The sequence below is a fragment of the Rhizopus delemar genome, genomic scaffold (genome assembly GCF_000149305.1).
Source record: "Rhizopus delemar RA 99-880 supercont3.8 genomic scaffold, whole genome shotgun sequence".
Classification (NCBI taxonomy): Eukaryota; Fungi; Mucoromycota; class Mucoromycetes; order Mucorales; family Rhizopodaceae; genus Rhizopus; species Rhizopus delemar.
The window spans coordinates 1473754-1487876 of record NW_027137834.1 but is presented as its reverse complement, the minus strand read 5'-3'; the positions used below and the strand labels follow the sequence as shown (position 1 = coordinate 1487876).

General features: G+C 38.9%; 5 protein-coding genes across 5 annotated transcripts; 2 read left to right on the top strand and 3 right to left on the bottom strand.

The window, feature by feature from the left end:
* Nucleotides 1-949: 949 nt before the first annotated feature.
* RO3G_10756 (uncharacterized protein) lies at nucleotides 950-2965 on the bottom strand (the record flags this gene model as incomplete). Its single annotated transcript, XM_067665340.1, has 4 exons — nucleotides 950-1716; nucleotides 1790-2250; nucleotides 2313-2463; nucleotides 2515-2965. 4 exons carry the CDS (start codon nucleotides 2963-2965, stop codon nucleotides 950-952), a joined length of 1830 nt encoding a protein of 609 aa, XP_067521441.1.
* Nucleotides 2966-5970: 3005 nt separating this feature from the next.
* RO3G_10755 (uncharacterized protein) lies at nucleotides 5971-6404 on the bottom strand (the record flags this gene model as incomplete). The annotated part of the gene is made up of 2 exons (XM_067665339.1): nucleotides 5971-6121; nucleotides 6319-6404. The coding sequence occupies 2 exons, from the start codon at nucleotides 6402-6404 to the stop codon at nucleotides 5971-5973; spliced, it is 237 nt and encodes a 78-aa protein (XP_067521440.1).
* A 567-nt stretch (nucleotides 6405-6971) lies between these two features.
* On the top strand, nucleotides 6972-7088 carry RO3G_10754 (uncharacterized protein; the record flags this gene model as incomplete). The annotated part of the gene is made up of 1 exon (XM_067665338.1): nucleotides 6972-7088. One exon carries the CDS (start codon nucleotides 6972-6974, stop codon nucleotides 7086-7088), a length of 117 nt encoding a protein of 38 aa, XP_067521439.1.
* A 1202-nt stretch (nucleotides 7089-8290) lies between these two features.
* On the bottom strand, nucleotides 8291-9243 carry RO3G_10753 (uncharacterized protein; the record flags this gene model as incomplete). The annotated part of the gene is made up of 6 exons (XM_067665337.1): nucleotides 8291-8390; nucleotides 8441-8524; nucleotides 8576-8737; nucleotides 8782-8869; nucleotides 8946-9114; nucleotides 9160-9243. The coding sequence occupies 6 exons, from the start codon at nucleotides 9241-9243 to the stop codon at nucleotides 8291-8293; spliced, it is 687 nt and encodes a 228-aa protein (XP_067521438.1).
* Nucleotides 9244-12913: 3670 nt separating this feature from the next.
* Nucleotides 12914-13192, top strand: RO3G_10752 (uncharacterized protein; the record flags this gene model as incomplete). Its single annotated transcript, XM_067665336.1, has 1 exon — nucleotides 12914-13192. The coding sequence occupies one exon, from the start codon at nucleotides 12914-12916 to the stop codon at nucleotides 13190-13192; it is 279 nt and encodes a 92-aa protein (XP_067521437.1).
* Between the last annotated feature and the right edge of the window lie 931 nt (nucleotides 13193-14123).

Sequence of the window (14123 nt, the reverse complement as noted above, 5' to 3'; positions counted from 1 at the left end):
GAACTTCAAGCATCTTTGGGCTGTTTCTAGCCTTAAGATGGCAGGTGAGAACGTGGATACTGAGATTACCATCATCTTTCATAAATTCAGCAACCCTACTTTTCTTGATTTGCAAACCTTTGAAACTCTTTGTCAGGTGCGTCCTGGATAAAGACTGAGAGATTTTCATCAACAAAGTCCACGAGATGTGCTTTGTGTTGCTCGTTCAATTGACTTGGAGCTCGATTTGATATGCGATTCGTCTTTTTGAAGGGAGATATCTTTTGCTCTGAATCTTGTCAACCGTTCTTTTCTATTTTCTCGCAGTTTCAGGATGAACATTGGCAAGTTTGGCAACTTCAACTGGTTTCATCAGTTTTTTCTTGGATGAAAAAGAAAGATCGCAATCGATCCTCGTTTATACAAGCGTTGTAAACTGAGAGTCTCTCCTTATTGGCGGGGGCTTCCTACCTATCAGTATCCTTGAGCTCTTCAGTTTCGATAGTTGCTTTTTTATGCTTACTCTATTGATGTAGGTTTGTCAAACTTGTTAGGCGGAAAGACGGATCTACAATAAAAACAACTGCTTCTCTACCAGAGTCATCTACAATACCACCTCGACCATGTTTATGAAAAAAGTTCTTTTTAAAATATAGTATACTTTCAGAAAGATGGTCAAGCATCTAACTTGGTCTGATTTTTTGGACAATTTCACTTCACACAAATGTTCAAAAAAGTGGGCGGAGTTGTCGAATAATCGGCAAATGAAAAGTGGAAGGACAGTATAAAAAAAATAGACCCCAAAAGCAGTTGCTATTTTCTATTTGCATGTGATGTATGAAACGGGTAAACTATTGATTTGGCTGCCTTGATTGTCAAACGGGGTCCATGTGGTTTTTATTATCTTTCAATGAACAAAAATAATACCATCCATTTTTAAAATAATACAAAAAGGACGCGATTTCAATCTTTATTTTTTCAGCAAACTGTGAACGACATGGGATACTTTAAGATTTTTCAAATCGGTGTAAGTCTGACCTGTGCCCACAAAATAAATAGGTTGACCGGTGATGTAGGTCATGGAGAGAGCCGCACCGACTTTATCATCAATCGTATCAAACTTGGTCAAGATCATGCCATCGATATGTCTTGGATTCTGCAGGCCAGAAAAGTCCTTGAGGGCCTGGTTGAACTTTGTGAGCTGATCGACGGCCTCATTGCCCACCAAGGCCTCGCCGACAAAGATGATCTTGTCAGGCTGATTGACCGAGACCAGCTTCGAAAGGGCTCTCATCAGCGGTTCATTGTCCTGCATACGACCGGCGGTATCGATCAAGACGACATCAAAGTGATGCATTGCAGCATAGCCAATCGCATCCTTTGCGATCCCGGCCGAGTCTTTACCATAGCCCCGTTCAAACAACTCGACCTGTCCCTCCCCGCTGGTCTGAAGGGCACGCAGGTTACGGGCATGCACCCGGAGTTGCTCCACCGCACCACTACGAAAGGTATCACAGGCAGCGATCAAGATCTTGTAGTTATTTTGAAGTAACCAAAAGCAGACCTTGCTCAGATTCGTCGATTTACCTACCCCATTCACACCAATAAAACAAATGCTGTACGGTCTTTTTTCTGATCTGGCCTGTTCGATATCACGCAACATGTCCAAGGAGGTCTTGGGTGTCAAGATCCGTTTGAGGGCTGCTTCCATACTGTTGCGAACCGCGGTCGATACGCCTGTGACCTGTCCCTGTCAGTCACCTCTCTCTTTTTTTTTTTTTTTTTTTTTTTTTTTTTTTTTTCCACTTACGTTCAAAGCTGCCCAGCTTCTTTCCCAGCAGGCTTGATTTCACACTTTGACATAAATGATCTGCGATCTCTGTCGCCACATTTTGAGCCACCAGATGTTCTCGGATGGTTGACATCACAGGATCCAGCGTGTCTGCCGTGAGTTCTCTTGCGCCCGTGAAGGAGGTCAGATAGGAAAACAGACCGGTCGATTTCTTTGGTTCTCCTTGGTCAAACGCATCCTCTTCTTCTGATTCATCGTCTGGTTGCTGCTGAACAATGTCTTGCACTTCATAAATCCCCTTTTCATTCTTTTGCCCCAGTTTCGATGCATCCACCCACTGAGAGGCCACACGATCTGGATCGGTATCGTCTTCTGCTGCCTTTTCAGAGTAATCATAGGCATCCATTTCTCCTTTCGCAATCTGACCATCCCACACACGCGCTTGCTTTTGTGATTTCTTTTTCTTTTGTGATGTGTCTCTATAAATAGGGTTGATTTCAATCCGTACTCTTTTTCAACTCTCTCTCTTTCTCTTTCTTACTCGGATGGTTTATTTGTCTTTGTACTCGTAGACTTTTTGACCCCTTTTCCTCTTGGGTTCCCTTGAAGGTGTAAAGCTCGAATGTTCTTTGTGATTTCGTCTTCATCTATTTGAGCATTCGTTCCAGAATGACTCAGTGGAAGAGAGCCCGCTAAGAACACAATTAATTCATCCGTACATGATTATTATCTTTCCTTCTTACTATTCTGTGCTTGAGAACCCTTCAAGCTCTGTTCAAACTTTTTTGTGTCTTCGAATTTCCTAGGTTGCTTTTTCAAGTTGATATATTTCTCTTCTACTTGTTTGAGTAATCTGTCAAAGATGGGACCAAACGAACTGAAATCACCCATGACATCCTGTCCGAGCATGTCTTGAAAGGTAGCCAGAAACACACGCTTCACGGTTTCCAAAAGCTCTTCGAGGTAGTTCAGAGTCAGGATCTTTTGATAGACAACAACAAACACAAGCTCAACTTCATTCGCAAACGTCCACTTTAAGGCATAATTGTTTTGAATGTATTCTGTCGTGCCCGATCGTTCTTCAATCAACACATTTTTAATCAGTTCTTGAACAGGAGAACCAGAGATGGGCGCAAATGCCTTTTGCCAAAGTACAAAGCCACCTTTGGTTAAAATGGTAAATAAATCCAACATCTTTTTTTTTATTGAATAGGAAAAAAAAAGAGAGAGGAAAATAAAATAAAAATTAAGTGTTACTCGACAGACAATCGATAGGGATCTGTCTTGATTTGAAATGTTGCTTGGTCCCAAATAAAATGGGAATGTAGTTTTGAATAACGTTTCATGCAACTCCAATCATTCCAATCTATTCTTTTATGAGCAAACTCATTCTTACTCTCTCTCTCTTTCTTTTCCTTACCAAAATTTTCCTTTTCATCACAAGCACATTTCTGTTGATGCCAAGGTTCAGTCGGACAATGCATCAAAGGGATATGCTTATAGCCAATGTCATTAAAAAAATGAACCTCACTTGACTTGAGCATCATGGCAACGGCCAAAGAATGAACAGGGGCATCTCCCCACCTATCTCACCGGACATGAGTCGATCAGCTGTTTCGTTTGAGTTTACCTTTCATAAAAGAAGCCACCTTGACGATCCAGGTGTTCAAAGAATCGTGTGTACTGGATGCTTCTCAAGAAATCGAGGGAGCCAATCTAACAAGGAGGGAATAAGAGATAGCAAGGGATCGCTTTCATGCTTACTTCAAAATTGGACCAAAAATGACATCCGTTATAAGACACATAGTCATCATCCGTCAACAAACCCAACAGACTCTCATTGCCTCTTTGAACATAGTCTGGATAATCTGACATGAACTGTCGGGTAGCGTTCCAAAGGGTAGGGATCGTTTCCATATACTCTGTTAAAGCCATCGTCCAGCCTGAGACAAGAGGTTAGTGATCTGTTTTAATACCATCAAAACACATGCCATATTTAAAGCCATTGTCCTTCATCATCTGAAACACATCATAATCAATATCACAGTAATAATCCACATCGGGTTCCACTCGCCTATACACAGTCAATACCTTTCCTTTTTTGAGGGCTTTGTTACCAATAATATTCAAAATCAGCCAATAAAGGATGTCTAAAAAAGAATCCAGATTGATATCGACACATGTGCCTGTAAGACTCACTGCCGCCATAGATCACCTCTCTGCTTTCCATTTCCTGTCGACACTCGGCGGCCTTGGTCTGATTGATGAAGGCCGGATAGCTCCAGTGGTCGGCATCGATCTTGCCATAGTGCACGGTGGCCTGGGTGAGTGAGGCCGTCTTTTGCTTGAACTCATCCGTAAAGTGTGCTTCGTTCAGAAACACATAGGGATACTGGAACTTGCGATTGAACCGATCTTCCAGTTGACGCATCGCATGTCGCACCCCGTTCAGATCCGAGTTGCGTGCCAGGATCACAAAGGCCGCCCTTACCCCGTGCTGTGGACGCGGTCGGGACTGGGTGAATTTGAAAAAGGTCATCAAGCCAGCCAGCAGAGCGAGGAGGAGGACAAGCTGAAAACTGAAAGAGTGTCTTCTTTTGATCATCAAAGTACAAACGAGAAGGGAGAAAGAATGGAAAACGATCTGGGGGACTCTTCATTCATCATGCATCTAAAGAATCTCTCCCCCCCCCTTTGCGCTATTTTAATTTAACCCAACCCGTAAGACTGTTTATTTCACCAGACACACGAAATAATTTTTTTTTTGGACAAACATATAAAGTTTACATTTTTTTTTCTCTTTTTTTTTTCCTTCTTTTTTTCTTTAGATCAAAAGAGGATACGAAATGAATAAAAGGTAATTATAAATCAATGGATGTGTATTTTGATGATTAGTTTTGAAGCTGAAGTTTGGTTTATACGCAACTTTAAAGACCATTCTTTATGAAGCTACATTTACTTGCCCTCTCTGAATAATACACACTAAACAAACAAAAAATAATGACAAAAGAGATTAACTTTCTTTAGTAGGTATGTGTTGGCTGTTAATACACTTTAAAATTTTTTTTAAATAAAATCGTGGCTTATGATCACTGTGTATAACCATAAAAGGAATGACCATGTGTTGTGTAGTGTCTTGGGGCAGGGTAGATCATGGGATACAAGTAGCGTTTGATTCTATAAGGATAATAATAGTCATCTTCATCCTCTTGATCATCATAATAATCGGATGTTCGATAACTCGGCCTGGGCTTCAGATAGGGATCCCCTGACGGCCACCTTGGATCAATGGATTTCGCTCTCGGTTTATGAACCGGCGTGCTTGTCACCAGCGTCGCTGACGGACTGTGACTCGCGCTACTGCTGTATCGACGACGACGACCGAGCTGTTCTTCTGATCTGGAGCGTTGAAGCTGAGCCTGTCTTCTTTCCAGCGCCTCCTTCAACTGGCTCTCGGTCTCTCTCAATCTTTCCATCATCTCCTGCCTGTTCTCCAGCAGCTCTTTTTCTTTTCTTTGCCATTCGGCTCTGTCCAGCGCCTGTTGTTTTTCCATCCACAGCACCTTTGCTTTCAATGCCTGCAGCAGCTGTTCTGTCTCATCGGATGGAACGATGGCTGGAGGGGATGGTTGGGCGGGTGATGAAGGGAGAGGATCGGGTAAGGGTGTTTGGGTCCGATCCTGCTCTGATAATGTTTCAAGTGCTGAATCATACGCTCGACTGTGATCATCGTCTTCATGGCTTGTGGGAGCATCCAGGAGGGTGTGTGAGATGGATTGGACGAGTAACAAATCTAATTCATGTCAACCCTTTTTTTTTTTTTTCTTTTTTCTTTTTTTTTACGTACTCTCTTTTTTTGTATTGGACCATTCAAGTGGTCTTCTACCCTCACTCTCCTCTACTTCAGTCTTTTCACGATCAAACCCATTTAAAATGGCCCGTGTTGGTGTCAAGATTCTTCTAGGTTTTGGCATGACAATCATCGCTGGCTCTTTGGGTGTGCTGTTCTCTTGGATCGAAGGCTCGGATAGGAGGCTACTGTGAGCTATCTTGCCATCCGATTTCTTCCTTTTAAATAATTTCATCATTTTCACAAAAACAAAAACAAAAAGTGAAAAAAAAAAAAAAAAAAAAAAAAAAAAAAAAAGGAGAAAAAGGGAATGCTATACACGGAAAGTTGTACAAAAACATTCGCTTCTTTATTGAGCACTCATGAGTTCTTTAGTACGCTTGATATCACCCTGCATGTAGAAAGCAGTCTTGAGCAACGTGGAATGCTTGTCATCAACATTTTCTTGAAGGGGTGTCTTGACCAGACGATTTTGGTCACGGATAGACTTGGGCGAAAGGCTGAAACAAGACGTGTTGAATGTTTTGAGCACGTTGGACGAGTTTGTTTTCTTTATTCGTACCCAACCTAGTCGTGATGGCTTGGACCTGTCGTGTTGAAGGATCCGTTGGACGTTGGTAGCGACCTTGGCGTGTGCGTCACCAAGGCGACGAGGATCCCAGATACGGGACTTGGAAGGTCGGCAGTGGGTATTTACCCAGCTCGGCAATCGAACGAGACAAGACAGTCAAAGTGGTAGCAGGAAGCAAGATCGGTCCAGTCATCCGCAGGGACAGAGGTCATCGAGCCGTTCTTGGTGTGGTGATACGTTCTTGCATACTCAGTCAACAGTGTGAGTTGATAACCGGATGGAAGGCGACCCAAATAGGCAGAGACTTGAGAACCAACTCGAGTGAAATGGAAATGTTGTCAGTGAAAAGGAACATGTCTTCATAAAAGTATTCAGCAAGGAATCAAGGGCAACACGAGCTCCTTTGGCGTGTTCATCTGACCCAAGACAAGGGCACGGTCACCATCGCGCTGGATGAGACCCATGTCGATCATTTCGTGGTCAACATCGTTTCTCTTCTCACCCGTACCTTCACCCCACACCACAGAAAATAGCCACTGTGAACCTTGGTGAGGGTGTGGATCAGCTCTGGCAACAACACTCTCTTGCCCGATACCAACATCCCGAAAAGACCCATCGTATCACCACAGCTCGATCCTCTTGATGTCCGTCTTGATCATGTCGAGCGTGGGCGATGCGTCGATGCATTCAAGGCACTTTGGCATGATGAATGAGCCTCTCTCTTTTTCAACCCTTCCGTAACATCCATCGCCCATCGGACCTATCGTGTTTTCACCCGAATGGTCACTTCAAGCAACCAGACATCTACCAGCGTGATCTTCAACCTCAAGCGCATTCAAAATGGCAGGCAAGTTTTCTGGTTTGAATTAAATATCGACAACAGTATCAAGAACTGAACTTTATAAAAAAAAAGGGGGGGGACTTGATGTCAAAGACAGTTGCCTTGTTGTGTTTTACCGAATCTGACCAGCAGAGGGCAGCTTGACTAGCATAAACTATTGACTACACGCGATGATGTCTGAAGCATGTTGAATAGCTTATCTCTAATGGCCTATGGGCTTGCTGGCATTGTTGAAAAAGGTTGCATTTGCCTTTTGAATAACACAAGAAGTTGTAAAAATACAGTGGATGGACATTACAGCGAAAGGTTTTTTTTTAAAAAAAAAAAAAAAAAAGTCGACAGATGCCAAAGCTTCCCAGAGTAACTGAAGTCACGCAGAAAGTGTCCAAGAAAAAAAAAGGAGCTAGTTTGCATTTAAATAAACAGAATACACAGTGAAGAATTGCAAAGGGAATAGAGGATCAGAAAGCGTTGAGATGGGTCCGTGATTATAAGTAAAGTCTGTTTGTGATAAAAGAAGAATTGATTCGAATTCAGCCAGAGAATAGGGTTGCTGTTTTTAAAATCACTTGACATAGGCCACAGGAAAAAGGTGAAAACAGAGCGTTTCATTCAAAATGAGCCTATTACCAAACCATGTGTTATTGAGTGTATGACTTTGTTTCGATTGTGATGGACACAGAGAGAGGTGACTGTCAAAGATGGATAGCACATCAGAACAAGGCCCTAACAAGTGGTTTGTTATTGCCCTACAACCTTCTTATTTTAGAGTATGTCAAGGAAAAAAAAAGAAATGACCCAGGGCGCTTGTCAGATGAAGAAAGATCAAGAGTGCACAATACGGCATATTCCTATGACACGAGAAGAATTGAATGAGTCTGGTCGTGTTCTCAGCAAGGAATCAAGTGTGATTCAAAAAGAGCGAGAATGAAATCAGACTTGTTTCTGGTATCTTGACAGAGTGAGGAACTCACAGAGCTGGGAAGCAGCTGGCTGTCATTCAATCGTGACGTGGGACAGATAAAGCGTGTGAAAAGTGTCGATTGGCATGCACTTCGAATCAAGAGAAGGGCAGGATGACTTAGGGGTTTGTGTCAAATAGGATTCTGCCAATAGGTTCAACGGGTCTGTTCATCCTTTTGTGCACATATGTCCATCCAATGATACAATACCCAACATTTTCAATTCCTTTGGGGGAAATAAGATTTTCAAACTGTTTTTATTTGAATTGCACATAAACACATAGTTCCTCCCTTACTAAAGTTCGGTAAAGGTCGTCTTGCTGTTCTCGGTAACAACACTGATCAGTTTACCGTTTGTCAGTGGAATGGATCCATTGAGATATCCTTCGAGTTGACTAATTTAAAAAAGTGTTCAATATCTCGAAAAGTCTCAATAATCACTTACGTTGCAATATCAACAGGTGCAGTCCATGTACTAAAATCAGCTTTGGGCATGAACTTTCTGTTCATGGGTGTATCGATCGTTATTCTAGAGGGGAAAAAAATTAATTTTTTTAGAAAAAGGGGGGGAGGGACATACGGTAATATGGCCGAAACCTTGGCACCCTCTGGCAAACCACCATTGGGTTGAGCCAAATCATAAACAAGATGATGAACAGCAGATTTAGCAATACCATAACCAATCATACCAGGCGTTGGATTCAAAGCAGCAAGTGCACCGGTCAAGGCAAGTAATCCTCCACTTTAAAAAGGTGAGAAAAAAAAGACGATCAAAAGAGAACTTACGGTTGAAGATGATGAGAAGCAAGGTGAGCTGCTACCAAAGAAGAATGGACACTTTGTTGAATCATGAGTTCGGATGAAGCCAAAAAGTCTATAGCGATCGCGTTAGTCCCCCCTCCTTTCTTTTCCCTGTTCATGTAACCTGCCTTTGTTCTTTGCATTTCCACCGGCCCAACCACCCGCAACACAAAAGATGCCAGATAACTTTTCACCCCCAAGCACCTTGGAGATGGATTCCTGTAAAGATTGACCTTGTTCTTTTAAGCTGCCGGAAATGGAAGTCAAGGTGTTGAAGTCTGCTTCCTTATTTTCGACTAAATCAACATTGATCACCGTCTACAGAAAATAAGTCACCAAAAAAGAAAAGGTCGAGTGACTTACATATCCTTTTGCTTTAAAATGTTGAACAAGCACACGTCCTAAAGCACCTGCTCCACCATAGACAACCAATTTATTACTAGCCATTGTTATAATCAAAAAAAAAGAAAGAAAGAAAGAAAGAATCAAGAAGATACATATTTATATGGTGCCGCTGATACCAACTTGCGGAAGTCAAAATGTCAATGGCTGTTTTTTTTTCTTTTTTGAATAAATTTGAATTTAAAACTCAAAAACAAAAAGGGTTTTATTGGCTGGTTGAGAAAGTGGCATGGAGATGGTGAGAATTTTTTTTTATTACACTTCAACTTGGATGTTTCTTGACTGTTTCATTTGGCTTATTTTATCCCTCGCATATCATCCAATCAACATGTGACATTTACCATGAAGAGATGATTTACATGCTTTACTGCAAAGGGTTCAGTCAAGGAAATGTGCCCAGACTTTTGAAAAAAAAAAAAAAAAAAAAAAAAAGAGTAGACAACATGGAAGATATCCTAAGCGTGCTCTTTTCGTGTTCCGTACTGGAGCAAATGACAAAACTTTGGTATATAGAAAATACAAAGTTTTGTATGTCATAAAGGAAAAGATAAACTAGGTTGATTGGCAATCCTCAAAGAAGACTAGACTTTTTTTTTTTTTTTATTTCTGTGGTCATTTATATTCCATGACATTTTAATAATATAATAAATAGATTACAAGATGAATTTATTTACAAAGATACTTGTACTGAAGTTTCTCTGCAATGAAGATTTTCCATGAATTGATGGTCATACAATCTATTTTCTCTTCTTATACCTTTCACTGTATCGCTCACAGCAAGAGATCGATGCACATTTTTTTCTTTAATCTTGGATGGCATTTATCAAAGAGTAAGCTTGTAAATTGATAAAGATGTCTATCTCTTCACTATCTCACAAAGGATTTCACGTCCTCATCATTTGTTGATGAATCAGCAAGGCTGATCACAATCAGATAAATGGTTACTGTTGCTTTTTTGATAGGATGAATCATACCTAGAAGAGAAGTGACACACGTTGTTATTTTAGGAGAATAGACACATGGACCTTGAACGCCTCCAAATATACCATTGAACTGGTCTAGAAGAAAGTTGGTCTTCTTGCACAAATCTCCTGATGCAATTTTGTCTGCACTGTTGGAGAACGAGGAAGTAGAGACAGTTTTGATTGAACTTTGTTTCACGAGTCTATTTGCCATTGCTTCTAATCATCCGAGTCGCTCACTGTCTTTTTCTTGTCCTTTTGATTTCCTTCTATATTCATTCGAAACCTTCTTCTTCAAGGGGGTTTTTTTTTTTCAAAAAAAAATAAAAAATAAAATAAAATAAAAATAAAAAAAAAAATGTGTAGCTTGAAGCAAACTATGTTATAGTCGAAATAGCTTTGCCTATAAAGAAAAAATGAAATGAATTTAAAAGTTACTTTTATGAAGCGGATAGTTTAATGTCACAAAGAAAATGTTGTTTCATAATACATGAAAATCGTCTTTGGTTTGATACAGTAGCTTTTTCACTTGTTTGTCTCTTTCTTACTTTTGCTTTGAAAAAGTATAGCTTTTTCTGACCATACCAAGTTGTGAAATCTTTGAGGCTCTTGCTATCAAAAGAATCGGTATAAAGTGAAACAGAACGATCTATACCTTTAGTTGTTCACTGTTGAAGACCATAGACAGCATTGTGGTGAGAATCAAAAGGTATAAATGCCTCATTCATAAATTGTACAGTCTGAGTCACTGAATCTTCGTGTAAATTAAACGTTCAGCATCTTGTCGACAGTCAATGAAAGCAAATCATTCTATCCGCACGAGCATTTCTAGTGCAAACAAAGTAATAGAATTTCACTGATCATGATATGGTTCAATAGGTTATTGGTAACAAAGGTGTATCTTTTACAAAATGAAAGCTCATGATTGTGTTTTCATCGAAATAACTGACAAAGAGCTCTTTTCTGAAACTCTTTTTAAAAAAAAAATCAAAACTGACAACAGCATCTTTTTTTACAGTCTTCATTGTATATTAAAAAATCTTGATACCTAATTCCATGTACTTTTTCCCATGCTCTCTTCATATCCCAATCATAGACTGGTTGATTTACCAAATACTTTGCGAATAATAGATGTTTCAGCCTAGATGCGCATAATAATTATCTTCTTTAATTATAGGATGCCTACCAGCAGCATATCTTATAACTCGCTATAAGTTTTATAACGACACCAATTAGCATGCTTAGCAATTACGCTTTGACAAAACAAAAACGAAGCTTCATCATCAAACTGAAGATAAACCACCTTATTATGGTAATAAGATTATTCGCGATGAATGTAATTGGTAGCGTTAATATTAGATTTGTTGTCAAAATAAGAGAAGAGTACTTTAGACAAAAGTAAACACAAAAATTCAAAAAAAAGATCAACGTAAAGTAGAATGTGATTTTAGATTTATCAAACAAGTATCGTCATCTTTTGCTGGCACAATCAACTTGAGCCTTAAAAGAAAGGTTTCGAGTACTTTTGTTTTATCAACCGCGTTGATTCTAGTACAACTCTTGAAAGTCAACGTGTATCTATTCCATATCGAATGATATTCCATCATCTCTGATTGTTGTGAAGTATTGTCTGTTATGCTCTGTTTTACTAATAAAGTGACTCTATGCTGATGAGATCATCCTTTTAAAGGGCCCTTTCTGTCGTAGGATGGGTAATGATCTTTTGATGACGATGTATAGTCTGAAATCATAAAATACTTCTTTGATTTATGAATGCGCTCAGTGTTCTGTTTGTTTCTGCTCTAAAAGAATACCAATATCCATTGACAATAAATAAATGTATAAAGTGATTAAGCTCAATCCTTTTACCTCCCAGTAGTATCTCTTTATTTTTTTGTATTTAGAGTGATTGTTTGTCTAAAAGTAAAATAGTAAATAAATGCCACTTGAAAGCTATTTTATAAAGCAACCAATTAATTGCTGTATTGAATTGTAATGCAGCTTGGAAAAAAAAAAAAAAAAAAAAAAAAAAAAAAAAAAAAAAAAAAAAAAAAAAAAAAAAAAAAAAAAAAAAAAAAAAAAAGAGCATATCACCAAGCTCTGCATCGTCAGCTTATGGACTAATGTAACGATACATATTTCGAAAGAAGAGCCTACAAAAGTACTCTTTGAATACTGAACCTTTTGTTTATTGTAGTACTCACGCCTTATGATGCATGTCGTAGGATACATTAATAAAGTCGTAGTTATGAGTGGTCTAAAAAAGACATACAATCGATGATGATTATTTTGAAGTAACAACCCCTATCCCTGCATAGTATATAAGAATCATGAAAGAGAACGATAATGTTATGGTACCATTCCTAATAGCTCTGTCATGTTCCGAATTACTTCAGACATGATTTACACTCAAATGACAAAATCAGACTAATGAATGCTTTATAAAGACTTTTTTTATTATTATTATTAGTCCGTATTGAGAAAACCTGAAATGCTGCACTTCCTTTTCGAGACCTTTGCAGAAAACTTGAAATGTTGCACTTCCCTTTCAAGATCTTTGCAGAAAACATTTCTATGCATCCTCTTTTTAGGTTTACATTTTCAAAAAACCAAAAAGATTTGCAATCACAAACGACTGTCTACATGCATAGATTGCAACCGTTCAAACTCCTTACATCAACACATATAAAAGAAGCACTCTCTTTTCCCTCAATCCACTCATTATCAAGCAAGAGTTTATTCTACATACAAACATGCGTTTATCTCTCCTCTTCTTTGGTTTATCATCCGTCTTTATGATCGCGTCTTCACTTCCTCTTGGCTCTATTGGATTAGAAAAAAGACAGGCTGGTGGCATTGGTCAAGGCGTTGGTAATAGCGCTAGTGGTGCTGGTCAAGGTGCTGGTAATGCAGTTGGACAAGTTGCTGGTGCTGCTAAAGGCGCTACTGATGCTATTGGAAAGGCTGCTGATGCTGCTAAAGGCGCTGCTAATGATCTTGGACAGACTGCTAGTAAATTGACTTCACGTTAAGACATTATTTTCTGGCATTCCCTCTTTTTGGCAATATTTTTACTCTTCTTCCAAGTCTCATTAATGTTATTGACATGCTATTAGAAGAAAATACAAGTTAATAAAATAAAGCCCATGAAACCTTCTTTTACATAGAATACATACCTATTTTGTTCTTTTTTTCTTTTCTTGAATTACATTGTCCATAAAAAGGGATACAATACTCCTTATGAATGACTTGTTACTTTTCTTTCATTTTGTGCAAAAGGAGACACGATAAAAAAAAGTATTTTGGGCTATTCACTCATGAACAACATGATAAAAGGTTTTGGATACAGACTACTAATTCAGATTGTGTGATGAATGATGATAAATATTTGTATGACGACGTCAATTTGAGCTACTTTATGCGTTTGGACATCTTTGGATGGTACCATCCTTTGCTTTTGCTGATAGAAAGGCAAGCCTAAATGGATTTATCAAATGGCGTAGTCATTGATTTAGAAATGTATCTATGAATGATGACCTACGTACTTTGTCTAGAAACCCAAGCTTATACGAAATACAGATTTCATTCAGCCTATGTTGATAATGCATGTATATAGCAAAGTAATAATAATAATAATAATAATAATCAAGCATACAAAGATAAAAAGATCATTTATGACTTAAAGGGTAAAAATGATATACCTTTTGTCAAAGTCCATAAACAGAAAGAAAATGCTATTTGGCTACAAGGACTAAAAAAGATGAGGAGTGTAGTGTAAAGAAGAAAGAATTGAAGCTCTTCATATACATATCCTTGTAGTAAACAGTTGACAGTATTCCTTTCTTTTTTTTCATCTCAAGTGTAATAATAATGTTGGATGTCAACAAAAGATGAATGCTTTATGTTTGTTTAGAGCATGAACATTCATCATATCGATGACTCAAAAAGGCAGCAAAAAGATTG